This window comes from Parathielavia appendiculata, assembly GCF_033297405.1.
Source record: "Parathielavia appendiculata strain CBS 731.68 unplaced genomic scaffold N657scaffold_60, whole genome shotgun sequence".
In the NCBI taxonomy this organism is placed as follows: Eukaryota; Fungi; Ascomycota; class Sordariomycetes; order Sordariales; family Chaetomiaceae; genus Parathielavia; species Parathielavia appendiculata.
This window is the reverse complement of record NW_026944279.1, coordinates 9,702-20,127: the sequence shown is the minus strand read 5'-3', so window position 1 is coordinate 20,127 and position 10,426 is coordinate 9,702. Positions and strand designations below refer to the sequence as shown.

General features: G+C 55.3%; 5 protein-coding genes across 5 annotated transcripts; 2 read left to right on the top strand and 3 right to left on the bottom strand.

Moving 5' to 3' along the window:
- Positions 1 to 441: 441 nt before the first annotated feature.
- On the top strand, positions 442 to 763 carry N657DRAFT_685452 (uncharacterized protein; the record flags this gene model as incomplete). Its single annotated transcript, XM_062796781.1, has 2 exons — positions 442 to 480; positions 563 to 763. The coding sequence occupies 2 exons, from the start codon at positions 442 to 444 to the stop codon at positions 761 to 763; spliced, it is 240 nt and encodes a 79-aa protein (XP_062641905.1).
- An 802-nt stretch (positions 764 to 1,565) lies between these two features.
- On the bottom strand, positions 1,566 to 3,822 carry N657DRAFT_606665 (general substrate transporter). Its single transcript, XM_062790226.1, has 5 exons — positions 3,314 to 3,822; positions 3,024 to 3,211; positions 2,782 to 2,969; positions 2,105 to 2,724; positions 1,566 to 2,026 (listed from the first exon to the last, which is right to left on the bottom strand). Exons 1-5 carry the CDS (start codon positions 3,535 to 3,537, stop codon positions 1,636 to 1,638), a joined length of 1,611 nt encoding a protein of 536 aa, XP_062641904.1. The 5' UTR covers positions 3,538 to 3,822; the 3' UTR covers positions 1,566 to 1,635.
- Positions 3,823 to 4,165: 343 nt separating this feature from the next.
- On the bottom strand, positions 4,166 to 7,142 carry N657DRAFT_717615 (glycoside hydrolase family 78 protein; the record flags this gene model as incomplete). Its single annotated transcript, XM_062797490.1, has 2 exons — positions 4,166 to 5,215; positions 5,283 to 7,142. The coding sequence occupies 2 exons, from the start codon at positions 7,140 to 7,142 to the stop codon at positions 4,301 to 4,303; spliced, it is 2,775 nt and encodes a 924-aa protein (XP_062641903.1). The 3' UTR covers positions 4,166 to 4,300.
- A 564-nt stretch (positions 7,143 to 7,706) lies between these two features.
- On the top strand, positions 7,707 to 8,194 carry N657DRAFT_717609 (uncharacterized protein; the record flags this gene model as incomplete). The annotated part of the gene is made up of 1 exon (XM_062797489.1): positions 7,707 to 8,194. Exon 1 carries the CDS (start codon positions 7,871 to 7,873, stop codon positions 8,192 to 8,194), a length of 324 nt encoding a protein of 107 aa, XP_062641902.1. The 5' UTR covers positions 7,707 to 7,870.
- A 1,033-nt stretch (positions 8,195 to 9,227) lies between these two features.
- N657DRAFT_440711 (uncharacterized protein) lies at positions 9,228 to 9,851 on the bottom strand. The gene has a single exon (XM_062787383.1). It carries the CDS (start codon positions 9,726 to 9,728, stop codon positions 9,288 to 9,290), a length of 441 nt encoding a protein of 146 aa, XP_062641901.1. The 5' UTR covers positions 9,729 to 9,851; the 3' UTR covers positions 9,228 to 9,287.
- Between the last annotated feature and the right edge of the window lie 575 nt (positions 9,852 to 10,426).

The window sequence follows — 10,426 nt, the reverse complement described above, 5'->3', positions numbered from 1 at the left end:
CAGGTCAAAGAGGCCGTCGCGCTACTCAAGCAGGTTGTCGCTATACGAGAGCAAGTCCTCGCCGAAGACCATCGCGACCGGCTCGCGTCGCAGCAGTGGCTCGCATATTGGAAACAGCAGATCAAGATAAGCTAGACTAAAATTGCTGGCGTCGCTTCGCTCGTCAGTCGCGCGGCCCTTCGCTGCGCTACGGGGCGCTTCCTTCCTCTCTCTCGCTCCTGGCAATTTTCCTGTCCCTGCCGGAGGGCAATCGGCTCATCAACTGTTGGTCCTTACGATGGGTGGGCTTGGGGGGAGGTTGTGTTATGTATATGAATGAGCTCAAGGAATTTAAGAGGTGGAGGGAGTGAGAGGGTCCGCGCATGTAAGTGGACGTTCACTAGGTACTTTTTTGGGTCAACTATGCTGTTTTCTCTGTTTGCTCGCTTCCTGTGTCTCCTTATGGAATCGGGTCTGCTCACCCTCAGATCTGTGGCTCCTGTGGAGATACGGAAGGGCTGGCATGCCTTCAATCGAGTCACTCGAGGCTAACCATGGTGCTGCTTGGCGCCCTAAGTCGCAGAAGTCCGTCTTCTGCGGTCGAAAGGCAATCGTCGACTTCATCCTGGGCAAGTCGCGCGAGCGGGGCGGCGCAGAAAGCGCCGCCGAACAGTCGCGTGTTATCGCGCAAATGGAGGAGCTGTGCCCCAAGTGGTCTCTTGACAAGGTCACGAAGGCTATCAAGAACGGGGATCTGGAGCGTAGATGGCCGCCGGAAGCGTGAAAAGGGGGTTGCCTGGCTGTTCCTCTTCTTTTCGTTCTTTTGGTTTTTCTTTTTTTTTGGGGGGGGGCGGAAGGGAGGGGTGGAAAGGGTGCAAGTGTCACATAGCGTCCAATGTATGTACTGTAGCCCTGAGATTGACAACTGTCGTTGAGATCTGAAGTCCTGAAATTAGTGCGTCGAGCCCTAAATGATTAGTGGATTGGGCGCCAATTTTTAGGGTGCCAGACGGCCGGTTCCAGGGGAGCGAAATGCCTTCCCGGAATTGAAGCTCGTGCATCTCGACAACCACAGAAATGCATCATTTCCAAAGGATATCAATCTATTTCGCTCGACGAGCTGCATCAGCTAATGGCTTTTTAAAGGAATTTTACTGCGTGATTGCCGGGCAATACGGGAGGACTGCCAAAATTACCTCTCTGAAAGTGATATCAAAGGGCTGGGCGGTTTTTTGCGGGGTTTTCCAGAAACGCGCCATACGTTTCAGACCTGAGATATCCACTTGGTTCTCTAATGTTGCTCAGAAAAGGTATGGCGCACTCATGACCAGCGCCTCCAACCTTGCTCCCTCACAGCTATTCCTGGTTTTTGCAGAGGGGCTGACGGACAATCCGGCGTTGTCGCATTCTTGGTGCAAAGTGCCGGGGCCCAGCCAACACCATGAGTCTCAAGGAGTCGTTCGTTCTTTGATGGGGCTACTGTTTCATTTTCCCATTAACAGCAAGGCGTACTCTCACCTTGTCACACTATGGGGCGTATCATTACCTGGGTAAGCTGTGTGTATTACAACGGGTAGCTACCGTACCTCTCTTGTCTTTGGCGCCATATGCCCACGCTGTGTACAGTTCGCGGCCATTCTTCTTCCAAACAAGGGCTTAATTGTCCACAGTCTGATCCTCGCCGCCTGCCGGCACCGGCTTACAAAACGCCCGCGTTGGCGTGCCCTGCTGGAACAAAAAGTCCAAATGCGCGTAGGTGACGTTCCTGGTCTCGGGGATGTCGATCCAGGACAGGACAAAGCCGATGATGCAGAAGCCGCAGAAGACCAGCCCGATCTTGCCTCCGAGGTTGCCTTCGTCTGCGTTGAACATGTAGGGCACGCAGAACGAGAACACCCACGTCATGAAGGCGTTGACGAGGAAACCGAGACCCAGCGTCTTGGAACGAAGTGTGGCCGAGGGGATCTCGGCTGCCACGATGGGGTATGCCGTTCCGACGCCGAGATTGCTGCAGCAGGCGGCCATGATCAGGGCTACGCCGACGAACCTGGTGGAGAATCCCGTTAGCTCTCAGTTCGAGAGAAAAAAGTTGGAATCTGAGAAGGCAGGTAAGCAGGGCACGTACCTGATTGCGGTGGTGTCAGTTGTCCAGAATCCAGCAATGCCCATGCCGAGAAAGATGAAACCGGCAGCCACGAAGCTGGCCAAGATGGCGGTTCGGCGCCCGACGTGGGCTATCACAACCCAGGAAATGAGGGTGCAGGCCATGCTAAGGCCCACGCCGATTTGGTTGATGGTTAGGGACATGTTCGGGCTCATGCCGGCCATGATGAAAAAATAGGTCGAGTTTGACACGAGGGAGACGCCGATGAACTGCTGCAGGGTGTTGAGCAAGGCGACGATGCGTGTACGCCTCCAGTTGGTGCCCTTAAAGCATTCGGCATAGCTGGCCTGGTTGGACTGCTCGGCCGAGGCGGTTTCGTGCTCCATCGTCGCTCGGATTAATTGGATGCGCTCAGCCGTGGAGGCCCCAGATGAGCCGTAGATGAGCTTCATCACTTTCTCTGCGCTGGCAATCCTCTCCTTTGCAACGAGGAAGACCGGGCTCTCGGGGATGAAAGCGCCCACGACCATGGCAAACCCGGCAAAGGCCCATTGGCAGGCGAAGCCGAGTTTGAAGGCCATGGGGGTGAAATCCATGACACGGGAGAAGACGGTCGAGATAGCAATCATTTGGCCAACAGTCTATCCCAGCAGGTTGGTTTATCAGCGGCTCCAAGGGCTGGAAAACGCTCGGCTTACAATGAAGAAGGGGTAAAATCCAAGAAGAATGGTGCGCAGTCGGGGTGGGGAGATCTCGGACACGTATGTCTGGCAAGAAGACATCATGATGCCCATTGCGATTCCCAGGATAAACTTCGCGAGAAGAAGAATCCCCCGTCTAATATCAACCGACTCTGGGTTTGACGATACGAAAGCGATAGCGGTAGCTGTATGCAAAACAGTTAGCATTGCTGTCCTGGATGTTTTGTTTTGAGTAAGACAGGAATACTCGCCCACTGCAGAGACCGAACCACCAACAGAGAACATAATCTTGCGGCCAAATTTGTCCTGAAGCGCACCGTTGCTGAAGGCACCGGTCATGATGCCCATGGCAGCAAACGCCTGCCACAAACCCTGCCACAATGCCGGTAGAATCATGTCTTGACCGAAAGGCGAACCGAAATACATGCTAGAATTAAATTCTCAAAGTCAGTTGTTGACTGGAGCCACCTCGAAGGCAAGAAGCCGGGTGGCAGAGGCTAAGATTCGCGCAGGAACCCTGGGGACTCACGTAAAGGCCGGGAGGGCCGTGACGGCACCCTGAACGAGAACATCATAGCCGAAGAGAAAAGAGCCGCAGTTGGCAAAGAAAGTGATGATGATGACTCGAGGGTTCTCCTTGATCAGTTGCCAGATGCCCTTGTCTGCCTCGCTCGAGACTTGCATAGTCTCGGCAAACTCTCCGTGGGAGATGTCGAGCTTGGCATCCTGCTGGCTGGCAATGCTGGGAGCCATTTCGGAGGCGCTGGAGTCAAAAGATGGGGAGGCAACCTTGTGTCTTGTTCAGTCTGTTGGAGTCTCGGGTCCCTGGCGCGCAGCGACAGGCCTCGATGTTCCTAGACGCGGCGATGTGAGTGGGGGGGCGAGGTCATTGGGAGGTCCTCGAAGAGGCCAGGAGACCTCTTATACATGGAAGGGGATATCCATGAATGTGATGACACAAGGTATAAACTGTACTTCATGTTCCCCAGAATCATGCACGTCCCCAGGGGCCTAGACCCCAGTTTCTCCAGCCTGTGCCATCTCCACTAACGCCGACCCCACAATGTCACTTTCCGATATCTGGGCCCCGTGAATCGTGACAACCCTGAGACGCATAGACGAACCAGACAGCCAGGGATCCTGTGGAGCCGAAACCGCACGCCACTCCCGATGCCCTAAGTGGATCTCTCGGTTCAGTGTTGACCGAGGGCCTGAGCTCGAACGTTGGCCATGTATTCCCAATCGAATCGTCCAATATTGACAGAGGACGTTATTGTCGGGTAATTGCCGTGTAAGTGCTCGATCAACCAGCGCCACGTCGTTGGAACTGGAGGCTATCGCCAAGCTCCCGATGCTTTCGGAAAATGACAGACGGCAGGGACAAGACACTTTTGTAAATAACACTCATTGAGTTGACACGTCACTCACTGCGAATGACATCAGAGACGTCGTCTTCACATGCCTCTGAATTGCAGGTCTATTGTATGCATTCTACAGTAGACTCGAGCAGACTGTCTCAAAATGGTCGAAGAGCCTCTACCGGCCAATCCTTCCTCCTCGAGAAGGCCATTGAGAACGTGTGCTTGCCCGGCCCAACCACCGTCGACTCTTTCACGGAGCCCTCTGGGAAGACGATCTCCGCAGATACATTGGGCGGGACGACCACTTCCATGAGCAGCATCGTAGCTGCGTCGTTGCCGGTTTCCGTCCCTGCCAACGACCATGCACTCGCAGCTTTACCAAACGGCGTCTCAATCTCCACGCGAGCCTCCGTCAACTCGCCTCCAATCACCGGCGCAACCCTGATCGTCTTCCACCCTGGCGTAGTCGACTGCAACCCAGCCACACGTTCGTGAAGAAACTTTGCCACGGCGCCCAGCGCGTAGTGGTTGAAGCTGGTCATCTCGCCCGGGTTGATGCTCCCGTCAGGCAACATGCTGTCCCACCGCTCCCAGACGGTCGTGGCGCCCATGGTGACGGGATACAGCCACGACGGGCAGCTCTTGTTGTGCAACATGGCGTACGCAATCTGTGGGTGGCCCGCGAGGGCGAGTGCCTCGCAGATAAAGGGAGTTCCTGCAAACCCGGTGCCGATCTTGAAGGCGTTGCGCCGGACAATCCACGCTAGCCGTTCCGATGCTCGGGCCTTCTGCTCGGGGGAAGGGAAGAGGTCGAAGACGATGGCGAGGCCGTAGGCGGTCTGGGAATCGGACACCATTCGTCCCGTGGGTGAGATGTACTCGAGACCGAACTCGGCTTTCGCTGCGGCCGCTTCGGCCTTGTATTTGAGAGCGTCGTCCTCGTGGTTTAGGATCGCTGCAGTCGCGGCAACGAGCTCGAGTGACCGAACTAGAAACGCGTCCGCGACGAGGACCGCATCTGTTTGGCCCGCGGCCGGGTTATCAGGGGGGGCCGTGGGGTCAAGCCAGTCCTGGTAGTGGTAATGTCCATCGGTCAGTGTTCAAGAGCTGATGTATGCTTTGGAAAGCAGTACTTACACCGAGTTGAGGATGTGACAAGTCCCAGAGATGGCAATTACGACTTGAGTTCCTCGGAATGCTTACGATCCAATCCACCATGCTCTGGTACTGATCACGGAGAATCTCAACATCACCCGTCGCCTGATACAGGGCCCAGGGCGCGAGAACAGCCACATCTGCCCAGACCGCGGCCGGCAGGACATGACCGAACATCGGGTCATTGGTCACAGCATTGGGCACAACAAGCGGCGGGACGCCGCCGTGCTTGCATTGCTCCGCGAACACGTCCTTCAGCCAGCCCAGCAGCATACCAACACAATCGTACAGCAGCGTTGCAGTCGGCGCAAACATTGCTAGATCTCCCGTCCAGCCCAGCCGCTCGTCTCTTTGCGGACAATCTGTCGGAATACTGAGGAAGTTTCCGCGCATGCTCCAGACGACGTTCTCGTGAAGTCGAGAAAGGAGAGGGTCTGAGCAGCCAAAATTGCCGATGCGTCTCAGGTCTGTATGGCAAACAACGGCTTCGATGGACGACAACAAGCCGTCATTGCCGTCGTCTTCCACAGGTTCTGGCCAGCCGTCGACCTGGACATAACGAAATCCGTGGAATGTGAACTTTGGCTCCCACGACTCTCCGTCGACATCCCCGCGAAGCGTGTATTCGTCCAAGTTGGCGGCCACGCGAAGGGGTCTGTGCCCAAGTTCTCCGTCTTCAAGCACCTCGGCGTGTGTGAACGAGATTTTCAGGCCACCCCTCCCTCTAACCTTTTTAATCCTGATATAGCCGACCAAATTCTGCCCGAAATCCACGACTGTTTTCCCGCTGGACGTTAATATCCTCTCCAACGGCCGGACGGTGGCTATCCGACGTACAGGTTCGGCCTCCTCCGCAATGAGAAGCACACTGTCTGGAAACGGCTTGCAGACCGCAGCGTTTTCCCAGTTGCTGCTGTCTTGAGGGAGCACCACTGCCTTGCCGTCTGGTGAACCAGACCAGCCCGGAATCGCGAGCCGCGCATCGTACTTCTCGCCGTCGTAGAGCTCCGCGCTGACGGTAGGGCCTCTGGACGCGGTCCAAGACGAGTCTGTGCCGATGGTGTCTGTTGTCCCATCGTCATAGGTAATCTCGAGCTGGGCTAGGAGGGCAGGGCGTTCGCCCCAAAGATTGCGGAACCCACCGCCCCATCCCAACCGTCCGCAAAACCAGCCTTCGGCCACTCTCACCCCAATCACGTTCGTGCCTGGGGATTTGTGAAGGTGCTCCAGAACGTCGAAACACTGGTACCTCAGCCGCCTGTCGTAGACGGTCCATCCAGGGGCCAGGACATGATCGCCGACCGTGGTGGCGTTGATCTCCGCTTGATACACCCCTTGAGCCGTGATGTAGAGCCGGGCCGATGCTACCGACTTTGCTGCGTCTGTTCGAAACTCCTTTCTGAAGAGCTCCTCTGGCTGCGGGCTGTCCTTCGGGTACTCCCAGGGCGACGAAATGCGGTGCGCCGTCCACAGCTTCCGCTGCAACAGTCCACCTTCAATGCTCGCGATATTGCTCCATGCCGTCCGGCTCTGGCCTCCCTGGTCACCCCACGCACGCACCCGCACAAAGACGCGCTGCCTCGACTGGAGTGGCTGCGACAATGGCCACGGAACGAGGGTGCTTTGTTCCGAGATGACCTCGTCTCGGTGAATGCACGGTGCACCGGCGGCCGGCGGTTGGTCGTAGACTTCGAGCTCGTAGCCGTGCTGGACAAAACCGTCGGGAGTACCAGCAAATTTCCATGACAAGCGCGGGCGCTGAACATGAGTTCCGAGTTGGTGAGGAGAGGCATAGTGCTCGAAGCGCAGGTCGACGACTCGAGCACTGGGTATGGCCGACATCTTTGTAGGTTTGTCGTGCTCAACGTTGTCGGCGCGGTTTTGGCTGAGTCGGCTGGCCAAATGTCGGACGGCACGAGAACCGTTTGGTGATACGGCCTCTACTCGAAATCTCCCGAAGAGTTAACGTTGGTTTACTGATCCAGATGACAGCAGAATGCGATTCGGTCCAGGCTCGGCCGGATATCTACCAAATCGTCAATGCGTGGATTGCCGTTTGTCATTACCGGTGTTGCCACGCCTCCTCCACATCCCGAGACGAAGCCTTGTCGACTTGGCGTTCCCCAGACTCAACCAGGCAGCCCCAGTCACAAGGTTCGCTTTCACCAAGTGCAAATGCGGTTGGCAAAATTTGGCCGAATAGTCTATACAGCGAGAGGCGTAGTGTGATGGATCTTGATGACCAACTGGGAGATCTTACTGTTGTGAAAGATCCGGACCACATCCCGAGCTTGGTTCCCATGCTGGAGGAAGAGCATCAAACCAAGATAGGTACATAGAAGCATCAGCCAAACCCTACATCTTCAGCGTATACAATGACCATAGATTCAAGCGCTTAGCGCCACATCCCTCATCAGCCCGTGAAGGCACTCAACGTTGAGTCCAGATTCATCTTGCGGGGTCAGGGCAGGGGTGTAAAGGGGTTCTCGCGGCTTTGGTTGATATCCTTGACGGTCCCTTCATAATACAGATCTCTCATACGTTTTAGGCTCGATTCTCATGGATTTACCATGTTCCTCACGATTTCGCTTCGGCCTGAAAATCAGTGGCCTCTGTCTTCCGGGGTTCCAAGACAGAACTGGGCCTGTGCGGTTTGGTCGCGCCCCTTCTTCAACCCGCTCGGGCGGGCGGGTCGCGAGAGCATAAAGCGGCAACGCAAAGCGGCAACGCTCACCTGGCTCGAATCCATTGGCAAGCGGGCACTCCGAGGCAGGGAGAAAGCGCTAGGGCCGCAACGCACGTCGACGCTAGGCACGGTCAACAATCTCGGCAACCTCTATGCCGATCAGGGTCGTTTCAACGACGCCGAGGCCATGTATGAGCGGGCACTCTGAGGGTATGAGAAGGCACTGGGACCGGACACGTCGACGCTTTCTACAGTCAACAATCTAGCTACGTGCTACTTGGTGACGATCTGGCTAAGGACAGTCTGTTTGCATGGTTCAGCTTTGGCGTGAACACAACATCGCCCTAAGCTGATATTAACGAACAAAAGTATTCAGAGCAGGTAGTGCAGCCAAGGTTATAAGGTACTACGCTCCAATATACATTTGACTGCACCCCCTGTCCTACGAACTCACAGCTTCCAAGGACAGCGTTCGGCTCTTCCACCTCGTGCATGAAGCAGATCCGAGTAAAGAAGAACCCCACAAAAAAAAATCAAAAGGTAATGAACCGATCCATTGCATTGCACCATCTCGCTGTCTTATGTTTACCGCTGACGCCGAGGCGTTGATGGGCAATCATAACTGATGTGTCCAAAGCCAGTGCCTAAAAAGCATAGTGTTAGTGCTCCATATCCTGCGGTCGTGTCCATAGAGTAGTATACTGTTATCTTCGATATTTAGGACTTACATCGGTAATATTCTGTCTTTGGACAGCTGCGGAAGGAGTGCCCAGTTTGCTCACAGTTCTTGCAGCTGGGTGCCCAGCGGTACTGGAAAGGACTAACAGCTTGTGGAGAGCCAGCTGGTGACATGACACCGAAGCGTGGTGCCGCTGAGGGAGACCAAGCAGCGGCCCATGAAAGAGGAGCGGTCGCAGCAGTAGGACGTCTTGTAGGCGTGAGCAGCTGTGACTGCCTATAAGCGGGTGCAGGGTCTGACGGTGTACTTGGCTTTAAGAATCCCTGGCGGGTCGTGTATGTAATCTCCTGATAGCCGCTGTTGATTGTAAGTGACTTGAGTTGGCTTGTTAAAGCAGGAGGCACCAGAGGGGTGGCATGGTATGGGTGTAACTGAATAGTTGGAATGAAGGAGTCGGTGTCGCGCGTCCTACATGCAACATAAACTGGCATGGAGGTGCTGAGCGCGCACAGACATTTGCAGCGGGGCTACTATATGGTGCCTTCCGGTATCACTTGTGATTGCCAGGTCTTCCTCTGGGGCCGGTCCCCTTTCATTGGTGGCATGCTGTGACAACGCCCATTCAATATAGCCAGCGCCGATGAAACGCCTGAGCGAGCTTGTTCTTGTCAATCTCGTAGACACCTCTGCCCTGATATGTACAAGCGCCGTTAAGGGTCTGTACAAGTTTTCGGATACCGAGTCGGAAGTCGTACAGGAGCCCAGGCCGATGTGGGAACGGTCCGAGAGGTGAAAGACATTGTGTCAACCCTGCACCGGTAAACACCCCTGTATGTCCTTTGTCGGCGTTACAGGTCTCTCCAGCCGCGCAGAGAGAACGCAAGAACTCAGTACAGTGCTTCTCTTCGTTCCGTCTGAGATCTCGCACACCACGCTCCTCACGCTGGCGTAGTTGCGCAAACCCTTTGTTCTGCAGACGGCCGCCTCCGCGCTCCTCAAAGTTGATGATTTTGAGGACAAGCAACAGGCAGTTGGAGACGACGACATTGTAGTGCTTCTTCATAACGAGGTCGTAGAACTCATCATTGGTGGTAGCATCGTATTCGTCAGAAATCAGGGGGGCCACAATGGTCTCTATGTCTTGTATGTAAGACTGGAATCGCTCGCGTTGAAAGTCGTGCTTGGTCCAATCTCGCAAGTCTCGGTGGTCTAGACGTCTGGACCCCGCAACGGAATCGGCCCCACAATGGAATCCTGGCACCGCACCACCATTCCAGACATGACTAACTTCAACTCAACACAACTCATCCACTTCTTGGCCAAAATCAACATGACCGCTATCCGGGAAGAGCTTATTCAATTGGCTATAGCCGAGGTTCAAGAAGGCCTTTGTTCCCAGAGAGATGCAGCGGAAAAGTACAGCATCCCACAGTCTACCCTGAACCGACGGCTTCATGGCGCCCACCCTCGACAACAAGCCAAAATCCACGAACAACGGCTCAGTCCTGTGCAAGAGAGGCATGTAGTCGATTGGTGCCTCAATGAAGAAAAGTCTGGAAGGGCTCCTAGACGCAGCCAGGTGGTGGCTTTCGCGCAGGCCATCTTGGCTGAAGGAGGTGATCATCAGCCCCTGGGTGCTAGATGGATCGACCGCTTTCTACGCCGCCACGACGCTGTCAAAACTAAGAAATCAGCTCTGTTGGAAAGCTCTCGTACGAAAGGCTCTACACGGGACGCTTACCAAGATTTCTATGAGAGGCT

What these genes read in the sequence shown, in the direction of transcription:
- N657DRAFT_606665 (XM_062790226.1), bottom strand. Translation starts at nt 3,537, where the DNA reads ATGGCTCCCAGCATTGCCAGCCAGCAGGATGCCAAGCTCGACATCTCC. An exon ending in TGCAGTGGGCGAGTATTCCT is followed by an intron (nt 2,970 to 3,023) that starts GTCTTACTCAAA and finishes TTTTGCATACAG; the next exon opens with CTACCGCTATCGCTTTCGTA. An exon ending in GATTTTACCCCTTCTTCATT is followed by an intron (nt 2,725 to 2,781) that starts GTAAGCCGAGCG and finishes CTGCTGGGATAG; the next exon opens with ACTGTTGGCCAAATGATTGC.
- N657DRAFT_440711 (XM_062787383.1), bottom strand. Translation starts at nt 9,728, where the DNA reads ATGAAGAAGCACTACAATGTCGTCGTCTCCAACTGCCTGTTGCTTGTC.